Source organism: Alternaria dauci, chromosome 1 (genome assembly GCF_042100115.1).
Source record: "Alternaria dauci strain A2016 chromosome 1, whole genome shotgun sequence".
NCBI classification, from domain to species: domain Eukaryota; kingdom Fungi; phylum Ascomycota; class Dothideomycetes; order Pleosporales; family Pleosporaceae; genus Alternaria; species Alternaria dauci.
The window spans coordinates 6,316,091-6,338,853 of record NC_091272.1 but is presented as its reverse complement, the minus strand read 5'-3'; the positions used below and the strand labels follow the sequence as shown (position 1 = coordinate 6,338,853).

The 22,763-nt window shown below is 53.7% G+C and overlaps 6 protein-coding genes across 6 annotated transcripts; 5 read left to right on the top strand and 1 right to left on the bottom strand.

The window, feature by feature from the left end:
* Positions 1 to 76: 76 nt before the first annotated feature.
* ACET3X_001965 (uncharacterized protein) lies at positions 77 to 2,855 on the top strand. The gene is made up of 2 exons (XM_069447314.1): positions 77 to 654; positions 703 to 2,855. Exons 1-2 carry the CDS (start codon positions 289 to 291, stop codon positions 2,407 to 2,409), a joined length of 2,073 nt encoding a protein of 690 aa, XP_069312207.1. The 5' UTR covers positions 77 to 288; the 3' UTR covers positions 2,410 to 2,855.
* Positions 2,856 to 3,329: 474 nt separating this feature from the next.
* Positions 3,330 to 5,473, top strand: ACET3X_001964 (uncharacterized protein; the record flags this gene model as incomplete). The annotated part of the gene is made up of 4 exons (XM_069447313.1): positions 3,330 to 3,603; positions 3,658 to 3,713; positions 3,764 to 4,823; positions 4,875 to 5,473. 4 exons carry the CDS (start codon positions 3,330 to 3,332, stop codon positions 5,471 to 5,473), a joined length of 1,989 nt encoding a protein of 662 aa, XP_069312206.1.
* Positions 5,474 to 5,578: 105 nt separating this feature from the next.
* ACET3X_001963 (uncharacterized protein) lies at positions 5,579 to 6,346 on the bottom strand (the record flags this gene model as incomplete). Its single annotated transcript, XM_069447312.1, has 1 exon — positions 5,579 to 6,346. The coding sequence occupies one exon, from the start codon at positions 6,344 to 6,346 to the stop codon at positions 5,579 to 5,581; it is 768 nt and encodes a 255-aa protein (XP_069312205.1).
* Positions 6,347 to 7,363: 1,017 nt separating this feature from the next.
* On the top strand, positions 7,364 to 10,122 carry ACET3X_001962 (uncharacterized protein). Its single transcript, XM_069447311.1, has 6 exons — positions 7,364 to 8,076; positions 8,125 to 8,313; positions 8,371 to 8,652; positions 8,711 to 9,401; positions 9,461 to 9,667; positions 9,730 to 10,122. The coding sequence occupies exons 1-6, from the start codon at positions 7,850 to 7,852 to the stop codon at positions 9,787 to 9,789; spliced, it is 1,656 nt and encodes a 551-aa protein (XP_069312204.1). The 5' UTR covers positions 7,364 to 7,849; the 3' UTR covers positions 9,790 to 10,122.
* A 7,930-nt stretch (positions 10,123 to 18,052) lies between these two features.
* ACET3X_001961 (uncharacterized protein) lies at positions 18,053 to 20,110 on the top strand (the record flags this gene model as incomplete). Its single annotated transcript, XM_069447310.1, has 2 exons — positions 18,053 to 18,120; positions 18,175 to 20,110. 2 exons carry the CDS (start codon positions 18,053 to 18,055, stop codon positions 19,427 to 19,429), a joined length of 1,323 nt encoding a protein of 440 aa, XP_069312203.1. The 3' UTR covers positions 19,430 to 20,110.
* Positions 20,111 to 21,194: 1,084 nt separating this feature from the next.
* ACET3X_001960 (uncharacterized protein) lies at positions 21,195 to 22,185 on the top strand (the record flags this gene model as incomplete). The annotated part of the gene is made up of 2 exons (XM_069447309.1): positions 21,195 to 21,999; positions 22,136 to 22,185. The coding sequence occupies 2 exons, from the start codon at positions 21,195 to 21,197 to the stop codon at positions 22,183 to 22,185; spliced, it is 855 nt and encodes a 284-aa protein (XP_069312202.1).
* Between the last annotated feature and the right edge of the window lie 578 nt (positions 22,186 to 22,763).

Here is a 22,763-nt window from a genome sequence, read left to right as displayed (position 1 = left end):
CGTGCGCATTCCGTCGTCAACAGTGTTTAGCGTCTTTCGCGCCTGTAGCGTCTTGCGGCAGTGAGGAGCTCCTGTTCTGCGCCTCGTCACCAAACCCCAGACGCAAATCGCTGGAAACGCCAGCAAACCCCGGTTTATCGCTTGAGATGCCCTCACACGTCATTCCTACCACGCATCTTGTTTCTCATCACTCGATCCTGGGCTGAGCGCACCCGCGGCCACTTTCCTCGCCTTGCTACCCACCGAGCAAAGGGCCCTATCTCTCTCTCTCTCCCTCTCTCAGCCACCATGCCCCCAACCACAGGCACGAGAACCTCGACGAGGCAGGGGCGGGCTACTGTCCGGCCCACCAACTACTATGCGCGCACCTTTGCCGGCCGCCTCGCCGCGAGCGGCATGGAGCAGACGCCCGAAGCCTCCAACAGCGCGCCCGGCTTCCTGCCCGCCCTCACACACTTTAGCGGCGCCGTCGATGCCTTCCCAAAGGAGATCATCAAGCACTTTTCCATGTTCAAGGAGGTCGAGGCCAAACTCCACGACCCGGAGCAGATGCTCAAGGAGCTGCTCGACGACATCGCCCGCCAGCCCGTCACCACAAAGGCCCAGCTGGCTGCCACGGAACACGCCTCCGTAGCGTCCGAGGCCAACGCCAGCGTAAGCTCCCCGAAGCGCATGGCAGCACACGAGACTCACAATTGCCAGCTCAATCCCGACAGCCTGTCGCCCGAAGAACGCTGGGCGATGCAGAAGCGCCAGCTCTTCTACCGCCTGCGCATGATTATCGCAAATATGATTCCCACGCTCGACGAGAAGCTCGTAGTGCTCCAGGGCGCCAAAGCCACCAAGGACAAGGGCCTCACGCGCATGCACCACTCCTTCGCCCAGCTCGACGGCGAGATTAGCGACGAGGCGCGATACGGCAGCCTTACACACTGGGCATATGCGGACAAGGAGGAGAAGAAAAAGGGCGCGCCGTCGCACGAGCGGCAGAGGCGCGAGGTAGCTGCGGCGAACAACCTGGCCGCGGCCGCTCAACATGTCCATGACGTCGACTCAATTGCGGCCAAGAGCGAGGCGAGACGCGAGGCCATGCAGGCGAACAAGCGCAGTCGACACCACCAGGTCGATTCCGACTTTGACGACAGACCAGCCAAAAGACCGCAGAAGAAGAAGACCGTGCCTGCAGAGACGGCGGCGCCAGACAACAGGAACCTGGGGTTGGGCATATCAAGCAACGGCACAGGTCCTCATGGCAAGCGGAAGAAGACTGAAAAGGCCCTCTCCGCAGCGGCACCGGCGGCACCGCCCATGGAGCGAACTCTGAGCAGTGCTCTGAAAACAACTAGCAACGGAGTACGGGGTGGTTCAAGCCCGCGGGGCACGCCAGTCCCAGAGAACGCCGCAGCCAAACGCAAACCTCGTGCCGCTCCCGTGGCTGCGCAACGCAAGAACCCGCTTCCGACGTACTCGCCCCCTATGGCCTCGTCGCCCCTTGCCGCCAACTTCCCCATCAACAAAGCAATTGCCGGCGCATCGGAACGAACACTGTCTGCCCGTGCGCGGAAAAACTCCACAGCCAACTCGGTGGCGTCAATCAAGGACCAAGAGGCTACAGCCGCAGGTCGCCCCTCGTCCTCGCATTCTGTGCAACAGGCCGCTAGCAGCAATGCCATCGCAGAGCTGGAACAGGCTGCTGCGACTGTGCAAGACAATACTTCGGCAAAGGGCGCGTCCACTCCAAAGGAGAGTACAGAGGTCCCGCCGCCCTTTGATACTGCGAACATGAAGCTGGAAGACTTGGGACAGCCGGAGCCAGAGAGCATGGAGATTGATGCTCCTGCGCCCGCACCTGCCACCGCAAGATCCGGCCGGAACTCCAAGAATGCGACACCCGTCGTCGGTGCGTTTGCGGAGATACCCATGGCGCGAAGTCGCAGCAGCCGCAATGTGAACAACGGGAACTCAAATTCCAACACCTCATCGGAGAACAACAGCACGACAGGCGCTGGGCCGAAACGCGGCAACAAGAAGAACACGCAGTCGACCACCGCCACTGCTTCTCCAGCCCTGAAGCCCACGACGAATGTAAAATCGAACCCTCCATCCTCTGCTGCCAGCTCCATCGCACAAGAGCAAGAATACCAAGAGGCCGACGCGGAAGCTGAGCCCGAAGTCGAATCGGAAGAAGACGGCGACGAGCCGCGATACTGCTATTGTAACGAAGTTTCCTACGGGAACATGATTGCCTGCGACAACGATGACTGCCCCCGCGAGTGGTTCCACCTTGGCTGTGTGCACCTCGACAAGCCGCCTACTGGCAGAACGAAATGGTTCTGCAGTGACGATTGCAAGGAGACGTACACCAAGACCAAGGCGAAGGGGGGCCGTCCAGGCAGTAGTAGACAATAGGAATTAGGAAGGAGTTCAAGGCGTTCTGGGACGGGTCCAGCGGCGGCTGGGTCTAGGCAAGGCCCCAAGGGTAAGGGCAAGGCTAGGTTAAATCTCTGGGATGGCTGGAATGCTCTCTAGTGAGTAGCTTTCCAGCCGCGGTCTGCAATTTTCTTTGGATCCTTTGTGTAGCTTTCGCGGCGTTTCTACTGGGATTGGTTACATGGCGCGCCTCTTTTTACAATTACGACATCTAGTGATATCCGCTCTAGAGGACACTGGCGTTTTGCATCGTCTGGCAAATGGCATCGAGAAGCACATTCTTTTTCTTTTCTGTCAACGTCACTGTATATGGACTTGCGCTGGCTCTGTGTAGCAGAGCACGTATATCAGTAGCGAAGTATTCGCAGGCATTTGAATGTTTTCCTGTAATATATTTATAGCGAACTAAGCTCGATTGAACAGCCTCTAGTTTCTCTCCAATCCATACGCCCAAATTCCATCCCCAAAATCCTTCCTCCATCATGGGTCCGCACAGATACGTCCTCTTCGCCCAGCCCGTATCCGCTGATGCGCTGGAGAGCCGCGATAAATACTCAGAAAGAGATGTCGGTACTGGCTAGGCTGAAGTTTGGTAATGCTGCGTCACATGGCTATCGCGAGCTTCCATGGTTGTCGCGGTCCTCAGACATGCCACTCGGCAGCGGTACGATAGCCGTCAGCCTCAGACATGCCCCTTGCAGATCCCTTTGGCTTTGAGTGGGCGTCGTCGTCATTGGTCAGGTACTGCTGGACCCTGAAACGCTAACAGCGAGTGATGATGCGCAGCATACTCACCGCTCGAACACGCGACACGAGCGCCGTGAGCGCCTTGAGCACCTTATTCCAACGACGATTTTCTCCCAGGTCGGTACGCGTATCACATAGACTCTAGAATCATCATGGCACCCACAGACCACCCCTCAGCCGAAGAGCTGCTCATATGCGAGCCAGAAGGTGGCGCGCCTAATGCCCCGCCAGACCTCCGTTTCTTACACTACAATGATGTCTACCACGTTGAAGCTGGCTCAAGAGAGCCTGTGGGCGGCTATGCGAGATTCCAAACTCTCGTCAACTACTATAGGGACGACGAGAGGTTCAAGGACCAACCTAAGCTTCTGACTTTCTTCTCGGGCGATGCCTTCAACCCGAGCATTGAAAGTAGTATTACAAAGGGTCAGTAAGCCGGATCGCCACAACTTATGCAAGGAGACTGACAAGTACTACCAGGAAGTCACATGGTTCCTGTACTAAACAACATTGGCACAGACGTGTCTTGCGTAGGAGTACGTACATGACAACTCACCAAGGCTGATCCCAACTAACGCCTGCCTAGAACCACGACCTCGACTTTGGCGTCAAGCAATATCGCTACCTCACAGCCAAATGCAAGTTCCCATGGCTCCTCGCAAACGTCCACGACCCAGCCCTCGGCGACGGTGTCCCCCTCGGAAACGCAAAGAAGACAGTCATGCTTACAGCGTCCAACGGCATCAAAATCGGCGTCATCGGACTCGCAGAACGAGAGTGGCTGGACACAATCAACGCGCTACCGCCGGACATCATATACAAGAGCGCTTCGGAGACTGCAAAGGAACTCATCCCGGGTCTGAAGGAGCAGGGCGCAGAGATTATTGTTTGCGTGTCGCATCAGCGAGAGCCAAACGACAACAAGCTGGCGAAGCAAGTTGGAGGTGGACTGATTGATATAATCTTGGGTGGACACGATCACTACTACTCGTACAACCTGATCAACGGCACACAAGTACTGCGATCAGGCACAGACTTCAAACAACTGTCTCACGTTGAGGCATGGCGGAAGCCAGAGGGCAAGGGATGGGATTTCAGGATCATACGGCGAGACGTTGTCAGCAGCATACCTCAGGATCCTCAGGCGATGGCACTGGTAGAAGAACAGACACGGGAGATCAGAAAGCGATTGGACAAACCCATCGGATATACCGCCGCACCCCTCGACGCCCGGTTCACAACCGTGCGAACAAAGGAGTCGAACATTGGCAATTTTGTCTGCGATCTCATGAGGTACTACTACTCAGCCGAGTGCTGTATCATGGCTGCCGGAACGATACGCGGCGACCAAATCTACCCTCCTGGCTTGTTGAAGCTCAGGGATCTTGTCAATTGCTTCCCGTTCGAAGACCCCGTCGTGGTACTGAAAGTCACTGGCAAGGCGATACGAGAAGCTTTGGAGAACGGCGTCAGCAACTACCCGGCACTGGAAGGAAGATTTCCCCAAGTATCGAATATTACCTTTGATGCGGACTATTCAAAGCCACCACATTCGCGAGTATCCAATGTGAAGATTGGAGAAGAGCCCGTGGATGAGGAGCGAGAGTACATACTCGCTACGAGAGGGTACATGGGCCGTGGAAAGGGTACGTCACCTCCAGTGCACTGAGATGTAACCACTAACCAACTACATCCAGATGGCTACACATCCCTCCTCATCGAAGAAGAAGGCGGAGTCGCCAAAGAGATCGTCTCGGAAGAGAACGGCGTCCTCATCTCTACCATCCTCCGCCAATATTTCATGTCTCTCAAAGTGCTCGGTAAATGGAAACGCTGGGGCAAATCCATGAACACGAAATTCACATTCATCCAAACAAATCTGCAAAAGAACCACGGCCACGCTTTCCACGACCCATCTCCTACATCCCCCACGCAGTCGCGTGGCAACAACCTTCCTCCCGTAGACCAAGGCGTGAGCAGAGTCCTAGGCGATTCGAACAAACGTGACAACAGCCCCAGCGACACGACCGACTCGGAAGACCCAGATGTCGATGAAGACGAAGACGATGGACCAATGTATGATAGCCGTGTGCCGATACAGTTTACGGATAAGCAGACGGAGATGATCAGGAAGGTGATGAGGAAGTGGTGGCGCGTTGCTGGGCTCAAGGGCAATCCGAAGCTGTGCGATGAGCTGGGTGATGGCGAGTTCCAGGTCAACTGGACGAAGGCTATTGCGCCGAGGTTGGAGGGGAGGATTAGGGAGATTGGGGCGGGGGCTAAGATTGAAGTGTAGTGTTGAGATTTAGGATACGTTTGAGGCTTTTGATGTTTGGACAAGGTAGGCTTTAGGAGCTGGTATGCGCACAGGTTCTTACTGCTATGTGCTGCCACGGGTAAGCTACCAGAATGGTTCGGAATTATCGAGCGTTGCCCATCCATCGCCACCATCGCTCCAGTCACACCAAACGTCTTTTGGTACTATATCCAACCGACCATGGTGAAGCCTCGCAAAGTCTACGTTGAATGGACGTGGCTTGAACGTCTTCCCTTGACTAGTAGCTTGGTTCATGAGGTCGAGTTTGTACATACGGACGATCCTCGAAGCAGCGCGAACAAACAACTCCTTCTCCACATCGTCCTCCAGTATCTCGTCCGTGAGCATCATGACCATGTACGATATCTTGGGAAAGTCGCGTAAGACGTTTGACAGGCTGCCGTCTCTGAATCCGTTCAGTATAACTTTTGTAACAGCAACTTTTTGCAACTCTTGGGGGTCGCAGCCCGTTGCATGGCTAAAGTGAGCCAGTAATCCTACTTCGGGCGAGTCGTCGTAATGTTTCACGCGCTTCCCTTCTAGCTGTAGCAAGAGGATATCGGTATCGATGCGGAAGTAGAATTCGCCACTACCAGGGTCTGAATTACTCCACGGTACCTCCAGAACGTGATTTGCTTTGACAGCCTGGTACCGAGCCTCTTCGCGAGACTCATGACACATGTTTACCATCACCGGCGCAGGACTAGGCGAGTACCGTGGGCAAAAGTGCGTCTCGTCATGATCTTCGTCGTGGAGTTTCGTCTCCAGTGCTACCAGGCGAGGCGGCTCGTTGTAGTACGCTAACGCCCATATCTGAAGGCGTAGTTCTTTTGGCAGCAACTGCATGGACATGTCTGGAGGATGGATTGGGTCAGGTGTTGTGGGGCCCTATGAACCTTCCCCGTGCAGACATCACGTGCCGGCGCGATCCCCAGCATTAGTTTGACTTTCCGACATTACGAGGCCTATCCACTCTGTTCCACTTGGCGCGGATGCCTAACTCCATATCGGTAACCATCCCACGTCCGACACATCACATCACACATTTCGCATGGTCATTTCCGATGTCCGCACCTCCGAGATGCAAAATGCTGTGTCTCGAAGCTTCTCTAATCAAACCTTCTCAAAGTCCAGAACACCCGTGGTCCTCCGCAGATGCTGCACCATGATCGTCCATTGACATGCTGGTTTCATGCTTGACATCGGATTTTGCGCGGTCGTCGCACTGAATGCCATCCATGGCTCCATGCTATTCATCGATCCGCGCAGGTGGTAATCGCTCTGTGCCACAGTATAACAACGAGTCATTGCCAGAGTTAAATGACCTGTACTGACATCGTGTCAGCTCGTCAGCACCAGGGAAAGTCGTCGACAGCTTGGCACATTCGATGGTCAATGGCCGGTGAATATGTCGTTCAGTCTGGGGCAAGCCGACAGCTATATTGTCAACAAACGCGAGCACGGAGCGCCATGTTGTGATGCCGCTGGCAGCTTCTTGAGGCTCTGGGTGGATTCGATGCGGGTGTCCCACAACCCCTTGGAGTCCCACTGGAGAAACCCCGACGGCGTCTTCTTATGTGGATCTGTTGGACGCGCGACCCGCTCTATGTGAAGTCACACTGACATGCGCGCGGATGCTTTGCCGGGCAAGGAGTCTAGTTTTGCTAGCATTTGGCCTGATCGACGGTGTGAAGACCGATCAACGGCTTGTGCCTCGAGCCCCGGAGGAGGCTGAAAGATTTGAGGCTCCATGTGACAAGGCTGGGCATCTTTGCTGTCGTGTTGTTGGCCGTGGAGCTATTCCCCTCCCCCGCTTTAAAGGCAAAACACCCCTCTTCGAGCGTCATACCGCAGACACCGCATTGGAAAGGCACGCGCCCGGGTTCCGTTGCCGATTAAACACCGAAGCCTTGGTCCTTCTACGATGTTCCTGTTGCGATTCTCCTTCTACCACCTCGATTTCAATTCCTAAGCTTATACAACCCCCCAAACTCGGTGTTCTTTGTCGCGAGAGCACTTTGGTAGCACACCTTCGGAACTGCATCACCGGCAACTGCGCTTTGCTGCGGCACCGCACACCCGCACTCAACTCGTCGCAGTTCAGACATTCTTCAACGCGTACACCGCAAAGAAGTTGGTCAATTGTCAGACCTGATCGGCTTGGTTAGAAATTTTTCCGTACCTTCGCAATACCGAGTGCCATTCTTGGTATCGAATTTCAGAGCGCACCACTTCGCGACCAATAGCTGCACCCGTCGCACATATCCACGATTCCGACCGCGGACGGAAGACATCTTCCGTATAAATACAGCGGGTCGCGTACACCCGTGGAAGCCAAACAGCACATCTTTCAGCATGGCGACACAAGAAGTTTCCGCGCACGGCACTGAGCCGCAGCCAGTTCCCAAAGAGGAGATTGCAGAAGAGTCACAGGCGCATTTGGACGAAGGGAGATTGAGGCAGTTCTTCATTGGATCTATAGACCAAGGAACTACAAGTACTCGATTCATCATCTTCGACGGTCTCGGTGAGCCCGTAGCGCAACATCAGATCGAGTTCTCCCAGAAGTATCCTCAGTCAGGGTCAGTACTGCCGATATCTTGTGGCTTGACATGAGTTAATTAGCGCAGATGGCATGAACACGACCCGAAAGAGATCATTAACTCGGTAGAAGAGTGTATTGACAGGGCGACGAACATTTTCCTTGACAATGGCCACGAAATCGAGGACATCAAGGCTGTTGGTATCACCAACCAGCGTGAAACAACAGTCGTTTGGGATTCCAACACCGGTGAGCCATTGTATAATGCGATCGCTTGGTAAGTAAAATAAATGCGCGAGACTCAAGTGGATTGCGGCTGACTTTGTGGATCTAGGCCAGATACCAGAACCAAGGGATTGGTCCGTGAGTTGAAGGATCGCGAAGGCGCTGATGAGTTGCTCCACATGTGTGGACTTCCCCTATCGACCTACCCATCGTCGGTCAAGCTTCGGTGGCTGCTTGACCACAACGAAGACGTTCGCAAGGCCTACGACGAGGGGCGATTATCTTTCGGAACCATCGACACATGGATATTATACAACCTGAATGGTGGAAAGGAAGCCAACATCCACGTGACGGATACTACCAATGCATCCAGAACAATGTTCATGAACCTGTATGTCATCCTACGCTTGCTTCAAATTAGGCAACAAGATCGGCTAATGCAACTACAGGCACACCGTTCAGTACGATGACAAGCTCCTCAATTTCTTTGGAATCGACAAAAACAAAGTCAAGTTGCCCAAGATTGTGCCGTCTTCATCGCCAGACGCATTCGGATTCTTGCGCACCGGCATATTGGAAGGCGTACGAATTGCAGGGTGCTTGGGTGATCAGTCGTCAGCTTTGGTCGGTCAACAAGGCTTTACGCCCGGATCTGCGAAGAACACGTACGGTACTGGTTGTTTCCTGCTTTACAACGTGGGCGAAAAGCCCGTCATTTCTTCACACGGGCTTCTGGCCACCGTCGCATACGACTTTGGTGGAAAGCGGAAACCCGTATATGCACTCGAAGGCAGTATTGCGGTCGCAGGTAGTGGTGTCAAGTTCCTCATGAACAACATGGGCTTCATCACACACTCACACAAGATCAGTGATCTGGCCGCGTCTGTGGAGGATAACGGTGGATGTGTCTTCGTAACAGCCTTCAGTGGACTTTTCGCTCCCTATTGGATCGACGACGCGAAGGGCACCATCTTCGGCATCACGCAATTCACTGAGCGGGGACATATCGCTCGTGCAACCTTGGAAGCGACCTGCTTCCAGACCAGGGCAATTTTGGACGCCATGGAGCTGGACAGTGGCCACAAGCTGAACATGCTTGCAGTCGATGGCGGCATGAGTAACTCAAACTTGTGCATGCAGGTACGTAAACTTACATGGATACGTCCACGAATTTGGTCTGAGCTAACCACGTGAAATAGACCCAGGCAAACATCATCGGCATTCCCGTCGACCGTCCCGCCATGCGCGAAACCACAGCTCTGGGTGCAGCCATTGCAGCCGGCTTTGCTGTCGACGTATGGAAAGAGTTTGACGAACTAAAAGAGATTAACCAGAAAGATCGCATGATCTTCAAGCCAAACGTCGACAAGGAGGTGGGCGAGAAGATGTTCAAGAAGTGGGGAAGGGTGAGTATCTTCCACGAACCAAGTGCAAGAATGGCATGTGCTGACTTTGATCCTTTGTTTAGGCAGTCGAGATGTGTCGTGGTTGGTTAGATGCTGGAGAAGCCAACGGAGAGTTCTCATGATCTACGCGTATTATGGAGGTTTATATATCCGCAGTCGGCACGATGCTTTGCTTTGCATCCTCGTACGAAGAGTAATGAACTTGTTCAAACGAACGCATTCCGTCGCGTGGGAATCTGGTGGCGGGCAAGTGTTCCGCCCAGCACCGCCCGAAATCCATCATCATACCGAACCAGGTTGTGGAGAGGTTGCCAGCCTATAGAACATATGGAACCTGGTGCTATAGCCACACTACTGCTTCTGGTATCACGGCCGGAAGAGTAACACGAGGAGGCGACGGTTCGAGGTGTCTGTCTTCTTTGATCAGCCGATTCGCCATTCTAGTGGCATTAAATGTTGACATCCATGTCTTATGTTCAGCCTGAATGCCTCGTGATGTTTGGCCAACGAATAGTCGATTACCTACATGACACGTAGGATTCTGAGGGCAGGAGCCAATAACACTCAGGTGATATTCTCAACATTCTCAACAAAGTGGTAGGTGTGGAGAGCGCCTTTTATAAGCCAATGGTGTAGTAGGATTTCCTGAACGCAGGTACTGTGGCTGCTGGTTCCGCTTCCTGTTTGATGTTGCATCAACGCGGCGACTGTGGCATCCAATATATTCTGGCCCACAAATGGCGTGCACGGAGCTATACCATACCTAGATGGTACGGGGACCTTCTTGATCCACTGCAGAATCCCAGAATGAGAGATGCATAATGCATGTGTATGCAGTCATGGCTTATCGTAACGAAATTCCTTGCATGGATGGGTCGAATCGGCTTCTCAGAAGCTCGCGTCTGAAGCGAACGCCGGCCGGTGGCCTTATGCGATCAGTGGAGGGTTGTATACAAGGCACGCTCGCTCCAGAGGACGTGATCCTGGTACGTTCTGCAGGTGTCTGCATCTTTGGTCGACGTATGGAAAAAGCATCCTGCATTGGTCTCACCCCTAAGAAGCGGCAGAAGCCCATCTCATTTATAGGTCCGTACACTTCCAGTCTCGGTAGGTCGGTTCTTTACCGATCAGTATCCACGTCCCTCATGGGTGTGGCTTCCCGTGCGATGTTCGAGCCGATGTGCACTTTGCAGCCACCCAATGTTGCGTCACCCGGGAAGCACGGTCTGGACAATCTTGCCGCGGATGCATACTACCAAATGCCTGGTCGACGTGTATGCATATGCACACATTTCTCAGAAATCCCGTACAAATCGCATCGGCCGCTGTTCTCCAGTGCAGCCACGGCACAGCAACCTCGACATGGGCCGTCAATGCGGGTAACCTGTTTAGGTATTGTATGGAGCGCTATAGTTGTGCCGTAAGAGGGTACAGACTGTGTCGTTCACATATAGCAGGCGTGGGTGTAGAGTAGCATGTGGGGAAAGAGTTGCGAACTCGAGGGTCAGTGTTGGGGCAAGTAGAAGTGTCAAGCTCATGGCGGGCCATGCGGACGACGCGGAAGCCGGAGACATCGCAGACGCTCACAACACCACATCACCGCCCCATAACTCAAACGCTATCCCGAAGCTGACCTGCTGGCAATATACTTCGCACGTTATGCTCGCAAAGCCAGAAAGTGAGGCCAGCGCCCAAGACCCCGCCAGCAGCCACTAACGGTGGGAACATGTCGCGCAGCCGCGCTCACCGTACACGGGACGGCATATAATGATTGCGCAACACTCGACGTCCGGATGCTCTCGCGATATGAACTGGGACCGGGGAAGCGGGATAGTAAGCATATAGGACACACATCGGTGAAAGCTCCGGTCAAGTGTTGCCGAGAAAGGCAGACCCAGGGTGAAACAGGCGCCACGATGCAGCAGAGGCCTTGCTCTAGCAGTGTGTAAACGATGGCATTAATTGCCACCTGGTATACACTCGACCACACTCGCGACCTGCAGGATGCGAAGGAAGGGTGGCCCTGGCCTCCGAAGCTTAGTGTCTGCCACGGTCAAGGATTTTCCAACGGCTGCACACCCCACGAGCCACCTTAACGTGGAACCGTAGTCGCAGATCAAACTTGATCTGTGCGCGTCTGATAACTTTCACCTTAGTGCGCACTAACGGACAAGGCAGATTGGCGCAGACCTAAATGCTAAACGGCTTGGACCACTCAGAGACTGCCGTCGTCAGCCCGCTGGCTGTTCTACCCTGAGAGCAAGACCGAGATTCTTCACGCTTGCATTCATTATCTTCAAATACGGCCAGAGGACCCTGTAGTCCCTCTCGGCACCTGGGTTGGGCTGCCACCTTTGGCCCTCAAGGTTCTTGGAAGCGAGAGCACTTCAAACATGAAGGTCTCCACCCACGTCTATGGTGTGCTAAAAGGCTCGACCGCTCTCGGGCTCTCGGGTACGTTGAATATTCACGGCCACTACCATGATGCATGTCGACTGACAAACCAGGTTCTATCGACATGGGCTAGCTTTGCATAGCTCCTACGGGTACCTGATCGCACTGACGTCTGTCTGTCTGCTGCTCCGTCTGGCTCATTATAACACAACGGACCGTCGCGCAGCTGCATGCTAATCTGGAGACTTCACAAACGTACCAACAGAATCACTTGCTTGCCATCCATTCTTACTTTTGCACATCCCTTTTGGATTTGGTACTCTGCATTCGCCCACTACTCCTCGCAGCTTTTCCTTCCCGTCACAATGTGCGACTACACACAAGTGCAATATAAGTGCACTCACGTCCGCTATGTCGTCAAAGCCTGGTGCACCAAGTATCAACAAACGCATGTAAGGTGTCCGGCCAATGTTACGGCCGTGTAAGTGCTCATCCCAATCTGCCATATTCCTAAACTGACTCTTGGTCCAGAGAATACAGACTTAATGAGAACTGCGGTTCGTAACTCCACCTCACAGCATATATCACGAGATCTATTCTAACACATCCAAGGCGACTGCAGACGATGACACGACTCATGCTCTCGTCATCATCCCTTACAATCATGGTTGCAATATAGCACGGCGTACACGGCGGACAGCTGCACAATACCCATTTAAATCGTTTTCGTACTTTCTCGTACTTTGTTGGATAGGCCAATGTACATCATCACTGTCAATTTCGAAAAAAGTCACTTTCCAACACTCTTCCAAATACAGCTTCGTCAACTTTGACTCTTAACCGAGATTGTAGTCATCAAGGTCCGGCACAGGCTGTTAACTACAATGGCGGAAGCTGCACCTCGCTCCTGATAGCATTCCCAGCAATACGATAGCCCCAACGCACTTCGCCGTAAACAAAAAAAAGGGTTCAGTTTCTAATCAAGGTTTGGTCGATATTATGGTTGCATTAGTCAAACCAAATCGTGGGCGACGCCCCAGATCTCACCCGACGGCCACAACTCCGAAGCACGCAATCGGCCACTAAATACACCGCCACTTACGTGGAACATGAACAAAATGCGGAAGATACGTCCAAATGATCCCACGTTCACTTTACCCCCTTTACGTTCCTTTGAGCAAGTTTCCTTGAAATCCAGGCAATCGCAGTGCATCGGCCCTATGGAGCCGACTTCTTCCAACTGTCTCAGTATCGTAGCTTCAGAGACTCTCAAGCACCCATCTGAACAGTGCCTGTTTCTGATGCTTGGTCGGAACCGTGTTCGCTTCCCGCAGTTCAGAGTGCCTATCGCGCGGTAGACTGGGACCGGTGTCAAGATACCGATTGGCTGAAAGTCCCCTTTTCGTTCCTGAATACATGCTGCTCGCGCCGTAGCACCAAGTCGCTTAATGCAGCTATGTCGGACTTATGCATGTTACTATATTGGTATGGCTTACCAGGTCTTTGGAACGCAATAAGGCGACTGGTAAAACCATTAGAGCCCTCTGTTAATTATGCAGTCTAGCCAATCACGAATTTTAGCTGGCCAAAAGCACGACCAGGCTGCATATACGCGATCACATCTTACAAGCTGACTTGATATATGGTTCGCGCGCTACATTGCATAGTGACGCGATTTTTACGCGTCACTTCGCCTATGCATGGCCCAATGGATGTCGCTATTGCTACTGGCGACTAGAGTTGTGATCCTCCTTACTGGACCTCGACGCTGCGCTGGTGTCAAGAGTCGGCAACATCCACTAATGATTCATTACCGCCAGAAGATTGGGTCGATGCGTTATCACATCAACCAGGGTCTTTGAGACGAACAACACGAACCAAGCCGGCGACATTGACACCCCGTTGCATCAACAGTTCCATAGAGGGAAGTTGGAGAGTCAAGATCACCGGACGCGGACAATTACATGCTTCGCAAATGTGGGGAGTTTGTGTGGATGACGCCACATCCGTTTCATCGACAAAGAAGATGTGGCACTCCACATCCACGTGGTATGCGGATTTCGACTCGATGGTGGGGCCCTTGTTGCCTCTACCAGAAGCAAAAGAGGATGCGTACCACCATTAGCAGAATCGGGTACAGTGAGTCAGGAGAGAGTCGCCTACGGTCCACTCTGGTAATCTTCTGGAAGCGAATCACAATTGTCTGGAGGCTGCACGGGACGATGAGGATCTACGCTACTGACTCACAATCCAACCGTATGATGGGGCAGGAGCAGGTAAGCACAGGGCGTATCATGATGCTGTCACCCTTGAATCATTCGTGAGGCTGCAGTGTGCAACGAAAATCAGATAATGAAGTACCAAGTAATTTAGCTGCGTACCAGTATACCTGCCTCGGCTTACTGAAGCAGTGCACTATGAGCCGTGTGAAGTTGCATAGTACCTAGGTACCTAAGCCGTTGATATGCAGCGGCACGACTCGTACTCACAGCCGACTTCCCCACCATCCCGCCCGCCATAAACGTCCTCACGTCCTCACAACCTAGTAAGAGTGCTACATTAGCGGCCGCGAAGCAAATGAGGCACAGCAAAAAAGTCCCCCCCATCAGTCCACTACGATCCTACTTGCCATTGTGATATCCAGCGGCTACGGTTACTAATCCCGCTCCGGTCGCCCAACACAACTTGAAACTAGAAACCAACATATCAATGACATGACCATACCTCGTCACGAGGCAAGTTGGTTGAGTACCCACGACTGCGAATGCATCGCCACCCCTGAAATCCAACTGTGTGGCTTCATTCACGAAATCTCCAAGTTTCCCTTCACTTCAAAACGGCACGGGCGAATCCGGTGTTGCAAGCCCTGCCTCCCGCCGCCCCGCATTCACCAGAAACCTAATTCAGAGTTGGCATGGATTCAGGGCCAGTAGGCTTGAAGTTGGGTTCCGTGACAATTTTGGGATAATGGCTGCTGCTGGCGCACAAGTACTCACCCGGTCGTGATGCAATGACGCCAGGTGGGTCTACCAGGGCACGGTACCTACTGTGTGACTCGTAGCGATTCGCGTGGGTAAATTTCCGGACACCCAGATGTCGTGAGTTGGCGCAGAAGTGAGCCCGAGTGGATATAACGGTCTGAACTAACATTCTATGTTTGTGCCACAAAGCTTGGAATGGTACGATTTCCGCATGTGTGCGCGGTCATGTTATGATATGCTGCCGTCTCACCCCCGTCAGAAGTGGTACGCACCTCAAGAGGGCGCAGTCAGTGGCCCAAAATCACATCTCCATGAAGACACTAGGTGTGTCGTCAACGTGCGGTAATGTCGTTGGAGGCCACTCCCTGGTGTTTACCATGCATGGGCTAATCATAATGCGATCAGCACGTTATACGGAACGAATGGGACATTTAATTAGGTTTGGTGATCGCACCATACGACACCTGCCCTCTGGTTACAACATCATGGTATCTTTTGCTTCTGATATCTGCATTGCGGCTTTTTTCTCCTTCGTCCACTACAGGAAGCGCCGGAGCGAAGCTCTTAGCCACACGGCGAATCGGAGGGACTACCTAGGTGGGTGTTTACCATATGCCGGCACTTGCAGCTCGCGCCGGCACTTCCGATCCCTACCTCGTATCGAGATTTATTGTAACGCGGAATGCGAAATGAGGCTTGCGACTGTCACATCGAGCCTGACAGGTGACACGCAGTCGAGGAGGATCATGTTTCATGACTGGTGCCTGAGCCCTGAGGATCCGCAATTGGTTGCCTATCCGGCACGGCCCGGGCTGTCACCAGCAATGATACAATAAACAGCGTGAAGTCAGCTGCTTTGCTTTTTTGTGTTGCTGCAAGTCCCAGGTTCAACGGGCCGACTGTGTCTTATATAAACGTCTGCCACACTTGGCCCGATGTTTGACGAGCCGCTGCTGCATGTTTCCAAGAACCCAACACGACACGACTTCAAACCTCGAGAGCCCAGTCAGGATCCCATGTATACGCATGTGTGTATGTAAGTTGGGGTACATGGAGTGGCTTGGACCGGCGGAACATCAGCAGCTGAGTGACATACCGCCTTTACAAACCTTGTTCTCCATCGGAACTCCTCGAACGGGACATGCCGCAAACGTCTTGGTGTGGGTGAACACACATGTCCTGCCCAGCCCTCGGCCGGCTCGGAGTCTTCACACCGACTTGTGGTACAGCCGCGAAAAGGCGTTGAGGTGATTGTCCGCCATGGAACCAGCGGAGCCTTCTCCGCCCCACTACGGACACGGTACGGCACAAAGTCTGGCCTTTTCCTAGCACGATCTGAGACGCAGGTAAAAGGCTACAGGTATGACATGCATAACGAAGCAGAGCTAGTCGTGGATCGCTTCGGAGCTTTAGCATCGGTTACCATGTCCATGGCGTGGAGACAGGTGGCCATTTACAACAAACGCAAAGTATATTGGGGCCTAGATTGCAACTGTGGCATGCTGTTCACAAATCCCTTTTTTGCTAATCAGATCCATGGCTTTCTGCTGCTACAACGGGGAGTCCCGACGCAAACCGAGTCTGAAAAACATGCTTGCTTACGAATGGATTGCAACCGCGGGCCGTCTTCGGGGTGACATGCTTTAACCTCCGCTTCTCCATACTGCTGGTATCGTATGAGGTCGATTGAGTACCGTACAACCTCATGTCCGCTAAATTCAATAGCTCAACAACGTGTCAGCATGGTACGATTTGTCATTTGAGCATGATATGAGTTTGCTACGAGGCCGGATCGAACATTGTAAGTCTCACCGCGTTGGGCTGCCACGAGAATCACGACTCTATGATGTGTGAAGATGTAGCTGACGATGTCAATCGCCTGGTCTTACCGCAAACGTACCCCACAGCTCCATCCCTGCCACCAGGGAGAGCCCCGTCACGGCCGACTTATGGGTTTGGCCGTAGGGATATGTACGAAAGACTGCCGTGCTGTGAGGCGGACGATCACGTCTCCGCCACCTCTCGGCACTTTGACCGATGGCGACAGTAATCAAGAACGGCGAAGCTTGCGGTAGGGCTGACGCAAGGTTGGGGTGCATGAGGAGAAGCCTCTGCAGTATGCCCTATCCCATATCCGCGACATTCCGACAGGATTTGCCAGCCGGCGTCTGGATTTGCAGCCATTGTAGAAGATCCTTGCGGATCTGTTGATTTGAAGCTTGATAGGCGTCGAGCTGACGACACGAGAAGTTTACGCACGCAGTGACATACGACGCGTCTTGGCCGAGCTTCAGAGACACATGATCAGTGGGGCTTTGTACACATTCGCAGGACCATGCTGTGGATCTCTTGATTGCTACACGGTCCATCCTGGAATACATGGGCATCGATCGCGAGAGTGCAACAAGGTATATGTCGAGATCGTGACCCGGGAAAGCCAACTACGCACACAGGACTCGCCCCCCACTGCAAAGTTTAGATTCTGAAGACGCAAGCCTCCTGAGTCAGCACTATCTGCGCACCATGATCATCGTGGCTCGCAACGAGGTCCATGTATGACGCGCTCGCACTGTGCGAATCTTGATTGCCGAACTCCCATGGCAGACGTCGAGTCGACATTAACCGGCGAACTATTGGAACTACTGCTGATCAGGCGGATTTGGATACTAAAAAGAGTGAGTGAGTTCGGAACGTCAGGTCCGTCTTACGCGTGTCCAAACAGACTTAGTAGCATATTGGGTTTCAATGGTGCGGTGTGGTAGTCTCGTCGTGGCGCTCCAGGACGAGGAGCAAACTTGTCCTCGGAGGTTGTGCTGCTGAGTCTGTAGTTGAGCAAGATGGAAGAGCATGTTGAGACAAACAAGCGAAATAGATATGCATAGGCTGTCCAACCAGAAATGGTGCTAGAAAGTCGTGCGTGTCGTGATTGGTCCAAGCGCGCCCCTTCCCGATATGATCTCAGGAACAGGTAAGGGCGAGCATAGGCGAGTCCTTTCTCACATCAGCGACGATGCCTCACCGTGAAGACTCACCCACACCCGACAATGCCTTCTATGTCGTCGTCACGGGTGCCAACAGGTTCGTGTATCGCATTGTCCGCTTGTGCGGAGTGCTCGACTGACGCGCCTACAGTGGCCTCGGGCTCGGTATCGGAACGCGCCTGATTGACGAATTTCTGCAAACTCGCCCCCAGAACGAATCCCTTGTCCTCATCATCACCACACGCGACCAGCGCAAAGGCGACGCGACAATCGAGAAGCTACAACAGCACCTTGCCAAGGTCATCCGCAGCCATGAGCAAAAACTACCGGGCATTGCACAGGTGCTGCAGAACCGCGTGTCTTTCCGTCAGGAGAGACTAGATCTTCTCAGTCTGGTCTCGGTACAGAAGTTGAGCAAGAAGCTCCGGGAAACAACACCAAAGCTCGATGCAGTCATCTGCAATGCGGGCATTGGTGGATGGACGGGCATCAATTGGCCCGCGGCCGTATGGTCCATCCTCACCAAATGGAGAACGGCCATTACTTGGCCTACATTCAAAATCTCTGGCAAAGGATGGACTGTGAAGAATCCGCAAATACCCACAGACAAGAAGACGGAAGAAGAGCCTCCTTTAGGCGAGGTCTTCTGTGCCAATGTCTTTGGCCATTACCTCCTGGGTCACTACCTTGCGCCCTTGTTGGCGAGACACCCCAAGAGCGAGATGACACGGGGGAGGATGATTTGGGTCAGCAGCTTGGAGGCATACGACCATGTCTTCGATGTGCAAGACATACAAGGCTTTCTGTCCGAGATGCCATACGAGGGCACAAAGAGGCTGACGGATATCCTGGCCATTACCTCTACGCTGCCTTCAACAACAGAGCGTGTTGACGACTATCTCCAACACGTCCAAGACTCAGAAAAGACCACGAAGCCACGGCTCTACGTTTCTCATCCTGGCATCTGCGCTACCTCGATCGTACCGCTCCCACTCATCCTCCAATGGTGCATGGTCATGGCCTTCTACATTGGACGATTGCTTGGCAGCAACTGGCATACGATTGATGTTGAAAAGGGCGCGACGGCAATGGTCTGGCTGGCACTTGCTAGTCAAAGCACGCTGGACAAGATGGAGGCACAGGAAGGCGTGGGCAAGTGGGGAAGCGCGACCGATGTCTGGGGCCGAGAACGTGTGGACCGCACAGAGATAACGGGATGGGGCTGGGGAGGCAAGATTGGCGAATACAAGAGGAAGGCAAGGGATCCGTATGCGACAGACCTGACCAAGGAGAGCCAAGAGCGCTTCACGGAGATGGGGAGGCGGTGCTGGGAGGAGATGGAAAAACTTCGGATTGAGTGGGAGGATCGGCTGCGACGGTCTGGACTCGCTGTTGACATGGAGTGATTTGCAAGACCCGCAGAGGCATTCACGGCACCCCACATGCAGGCGTCGGCATCACTGCATTCTCTTAATATCTGACGATAGGCACCATAATTCTTTCTTGCGCCCCACACATGCACAGGCAGGCAGGCAGACGTGGTTCCATGGCGCGACCAAGACACACCCCTCCATGTACTTGCCACGATGCGAAACGTTCAGCCTTGGGACTAACAAAAGAACAGCCGAACTGACAGCACTGGCGCCGACGTGATGCCGGCCATGTCTTGTCGGAGGGGAGCCCGAATGTTTGGGCGTAGCGGAGGGTGAGGTCTGAGCTTGACAGCTAAAGTAGGCACGACGTCGGCGCACCAAGGACAAGGCCGAGTTGCAGGACCAGTTCTGTGCAAAACTTCTTATCGCAAACACTACGTCAACCAAGTTGAATGCGTTGAAGAGGTTGAGAAAACTAAAAGGTGCTAGGAGGCTTGGACACGGTCTCGTGCCACATGATCAATCACCTCGGCGACGAGCGACGCGCGACAGGACTGTCCTGCGGCGAAGGCAGCGCTACTGAGCATAGTCGAAATAGTCTGGGAACGCGCCACATGGCGTTGGGTTCGGGTTCGTAGGCGCGTTCGCATTATATCATCTGGTTCCTGTTGGACCAAAAGGGCACCACGGAGAGCGCATCTCAAGGCAATCGTCGCCATGCCCCCCCGCATTCCGACGGTCTCGTTCGTGATGTTTCTTGTGACGACATGAGGGCTCCTGCAGCAATCCCGGGAACCGTACTCTTTTCTGCCAGGGGCTTCCTAGGGCGCCCCCACTCTTTCTCAGAAATCAGCAAATGAGAAGCCTTGACTGCACCTGCAAACCGCAGTGCTGGGTCGTGCGGGTCTAGGGCTCCCGTGGTGCCCCTTCTCGCTTGTCCTGTTCGAGTCAAGCGTTCCCTTCTGGCCCTCTCTCAACCATCCATCTCTAATTGCTGCCCGACGCGACGGCTCCTCGCCCTCCCCTAGACATCTGGCATCTTCAACTCTGCTCTTCGTCGCTACAGTTGCTTCCACACTACCACTTTGTGACCTTCGCCACCCGGATTTCCTGCCCGCTGTGAAGTCACGATTGACGCGATTCACCGCCACCCGCAACGCGAAATTTACCACTTTCACCGCCCATCTCCTTTTACCACGACAACCCAGGACGCGACAGATCACGCAGCGATTCTGACGATAGCACTGTCCTTGCTGTAGCGCGAATGGACCCCAAGAACGACCCGCTCTCGAGCGACTATCCACCCATCTTCGCACGCGACGTCACCCAACTCTCTTCACCATCGACAACTCTCGCATACGCCCTGTAATATTGCGCCACCGCCGTCGCAAACCTTCTCAACGATCCGCACACGGGTACTTGCCTTACTTCCGACACAACTCTCACACTAGTGCACGGAGCGCTCATTGTTCACGCACACGACTTGCGATACGCAATCACACTGTCGCCAACTGGCTCTCTAAAAGGAACGAACCTCACGCGTAGTTCTGCCGGGCCTCATTCTTATCCAGAACCTTATACCATAATGTCAAGCATGTCGTCATCACCTAGTTCCTTGCGGGGAACTGCCCATAGGCCATCGACGCCAGACCAAAATAGACCCACGCTATCGCGATCGAGTACTTACTCTGTTGCGCCAAAATCAGAGTTTCTGCGACATGCGCTAGAAGCGCGGAGGGCACAGAACACACCCACTCCTACACCTCTGGAGATCAAGCCGCCACCGCCACTCAAGTCGATGCCCTTGGAGATATACACATCCAAAACCTCACCCGATGTTTTTGACGAGTTTGCCCTCACCGAGGAGCAAACGACACCCGTTTCACCCATCCGACGACGCTCACCCACCGATCTTGGCCCGCCGCGCTCCAAGACGAACCGAGAACTCACCAATGAAATCCAGAAACTGAAGGAGACATTGATGACTTCCAACATGCGGGTAGAGCTGCTGAAGAAGGACAACAGGGAACTACAGCATAAACTCACGGTGGCAAAGGAACATGTCGAGCGACTTGAGCCACTCGAGGACGAAAACTATGAGTTGCGTGCGGAGAACAAACAACTCAAGCTCAAACTCGATAAGATGAGTAAGGAAATCTCCAGCCTACGAGAAGACAACGAGGAACAGCGGAGGAACAACGTGGAGCTCACCGCTATAGCAAGCGAGAGTGCCGAGCACTTTACAGAACACGAGACTGCTCTTGCAGAGGCTGCAGAGTGCATCATCAAGATGGAAGAGGAGAAGGCCTTGCTGGACAAGGAATTCAAGACGCTCAAAGAGCGCGTCATCGCCATGGAAAGCCATTCTCCTGCCAGCACACTCATAAACGCTCCCGGACAGTACCCGCTTAGTGTCTACAGTGTGGATGAGGAGCGACCTACTACTTCTCACTTCGATTCGGATTACTACAGCCAGGTAGAGGATTCGCCGTCAGTCAAGCTGAGCAGCGAATCAATCAACTCGTTCAAACCTTCAGAACGGTCAAAGAAGTTTCTCGACTTGACCGAGGAGCGACGAAAGTCTGCTCGCGATTTGTCCAAACGTATGTCGGCTGTCTCCCTGAAGGCATTACGTGACGCAACTGCCACTCCGCTCTCAAAAGTCCCTCCGGTATCCGAAGAGAGCCAGCAACAGACTCCGACAATCATCGCAGATGACAGGTCTGCTACTCCCTCTAGGACTCCCGTGCCTCATCGCCTCGTTCACCAGCCGTCCTTGCGGTCTTTGATGGACGCAGCAGAGATCACCCCAGCTCGACCGCATACAGTTGCCCCACAATCCCACGAACGCCAAACAGACGGCCTGCGAGGTTTACATCGCCCCCATAGAAGTTTGTCAGGCAGGAAATCGAGCGATCGCCGCCCATCATCAAGCTACGTCCCAAACGCCCCCGACAGTTTCGCAAGTCACCTGCAGTCCAGGATCGAGACTTCACCTCGCGTCCCTTCACATTCACGCAGCAGCAGCAGCAGCAGCAAGCGCGCGAGCAACACAAATTCAGACGAGCACCTCCAACGCCGCATACCACATCGCCGAACAACCGACGCTGACCGACCATCCACCATGTACTCGCTCCCTAACAAGGACCTCATGTCATTAGGGCGGGATATGATATCCTCCAACACCTCTCCTCGTTCCGTCTCTAATGCCTCCACAACCGATCTAACTTCGGTGGCAGATCCACGCGAAGACAAGGACGGATGGTGGCGCAGTTTAGATCGTCTGACTCTATCTGAAGCAACGGCTCAGCAACAAAAGCAACAGCAACAGTATCGGGAGCAACGGGAGCAACGGGAGCAACGAGAT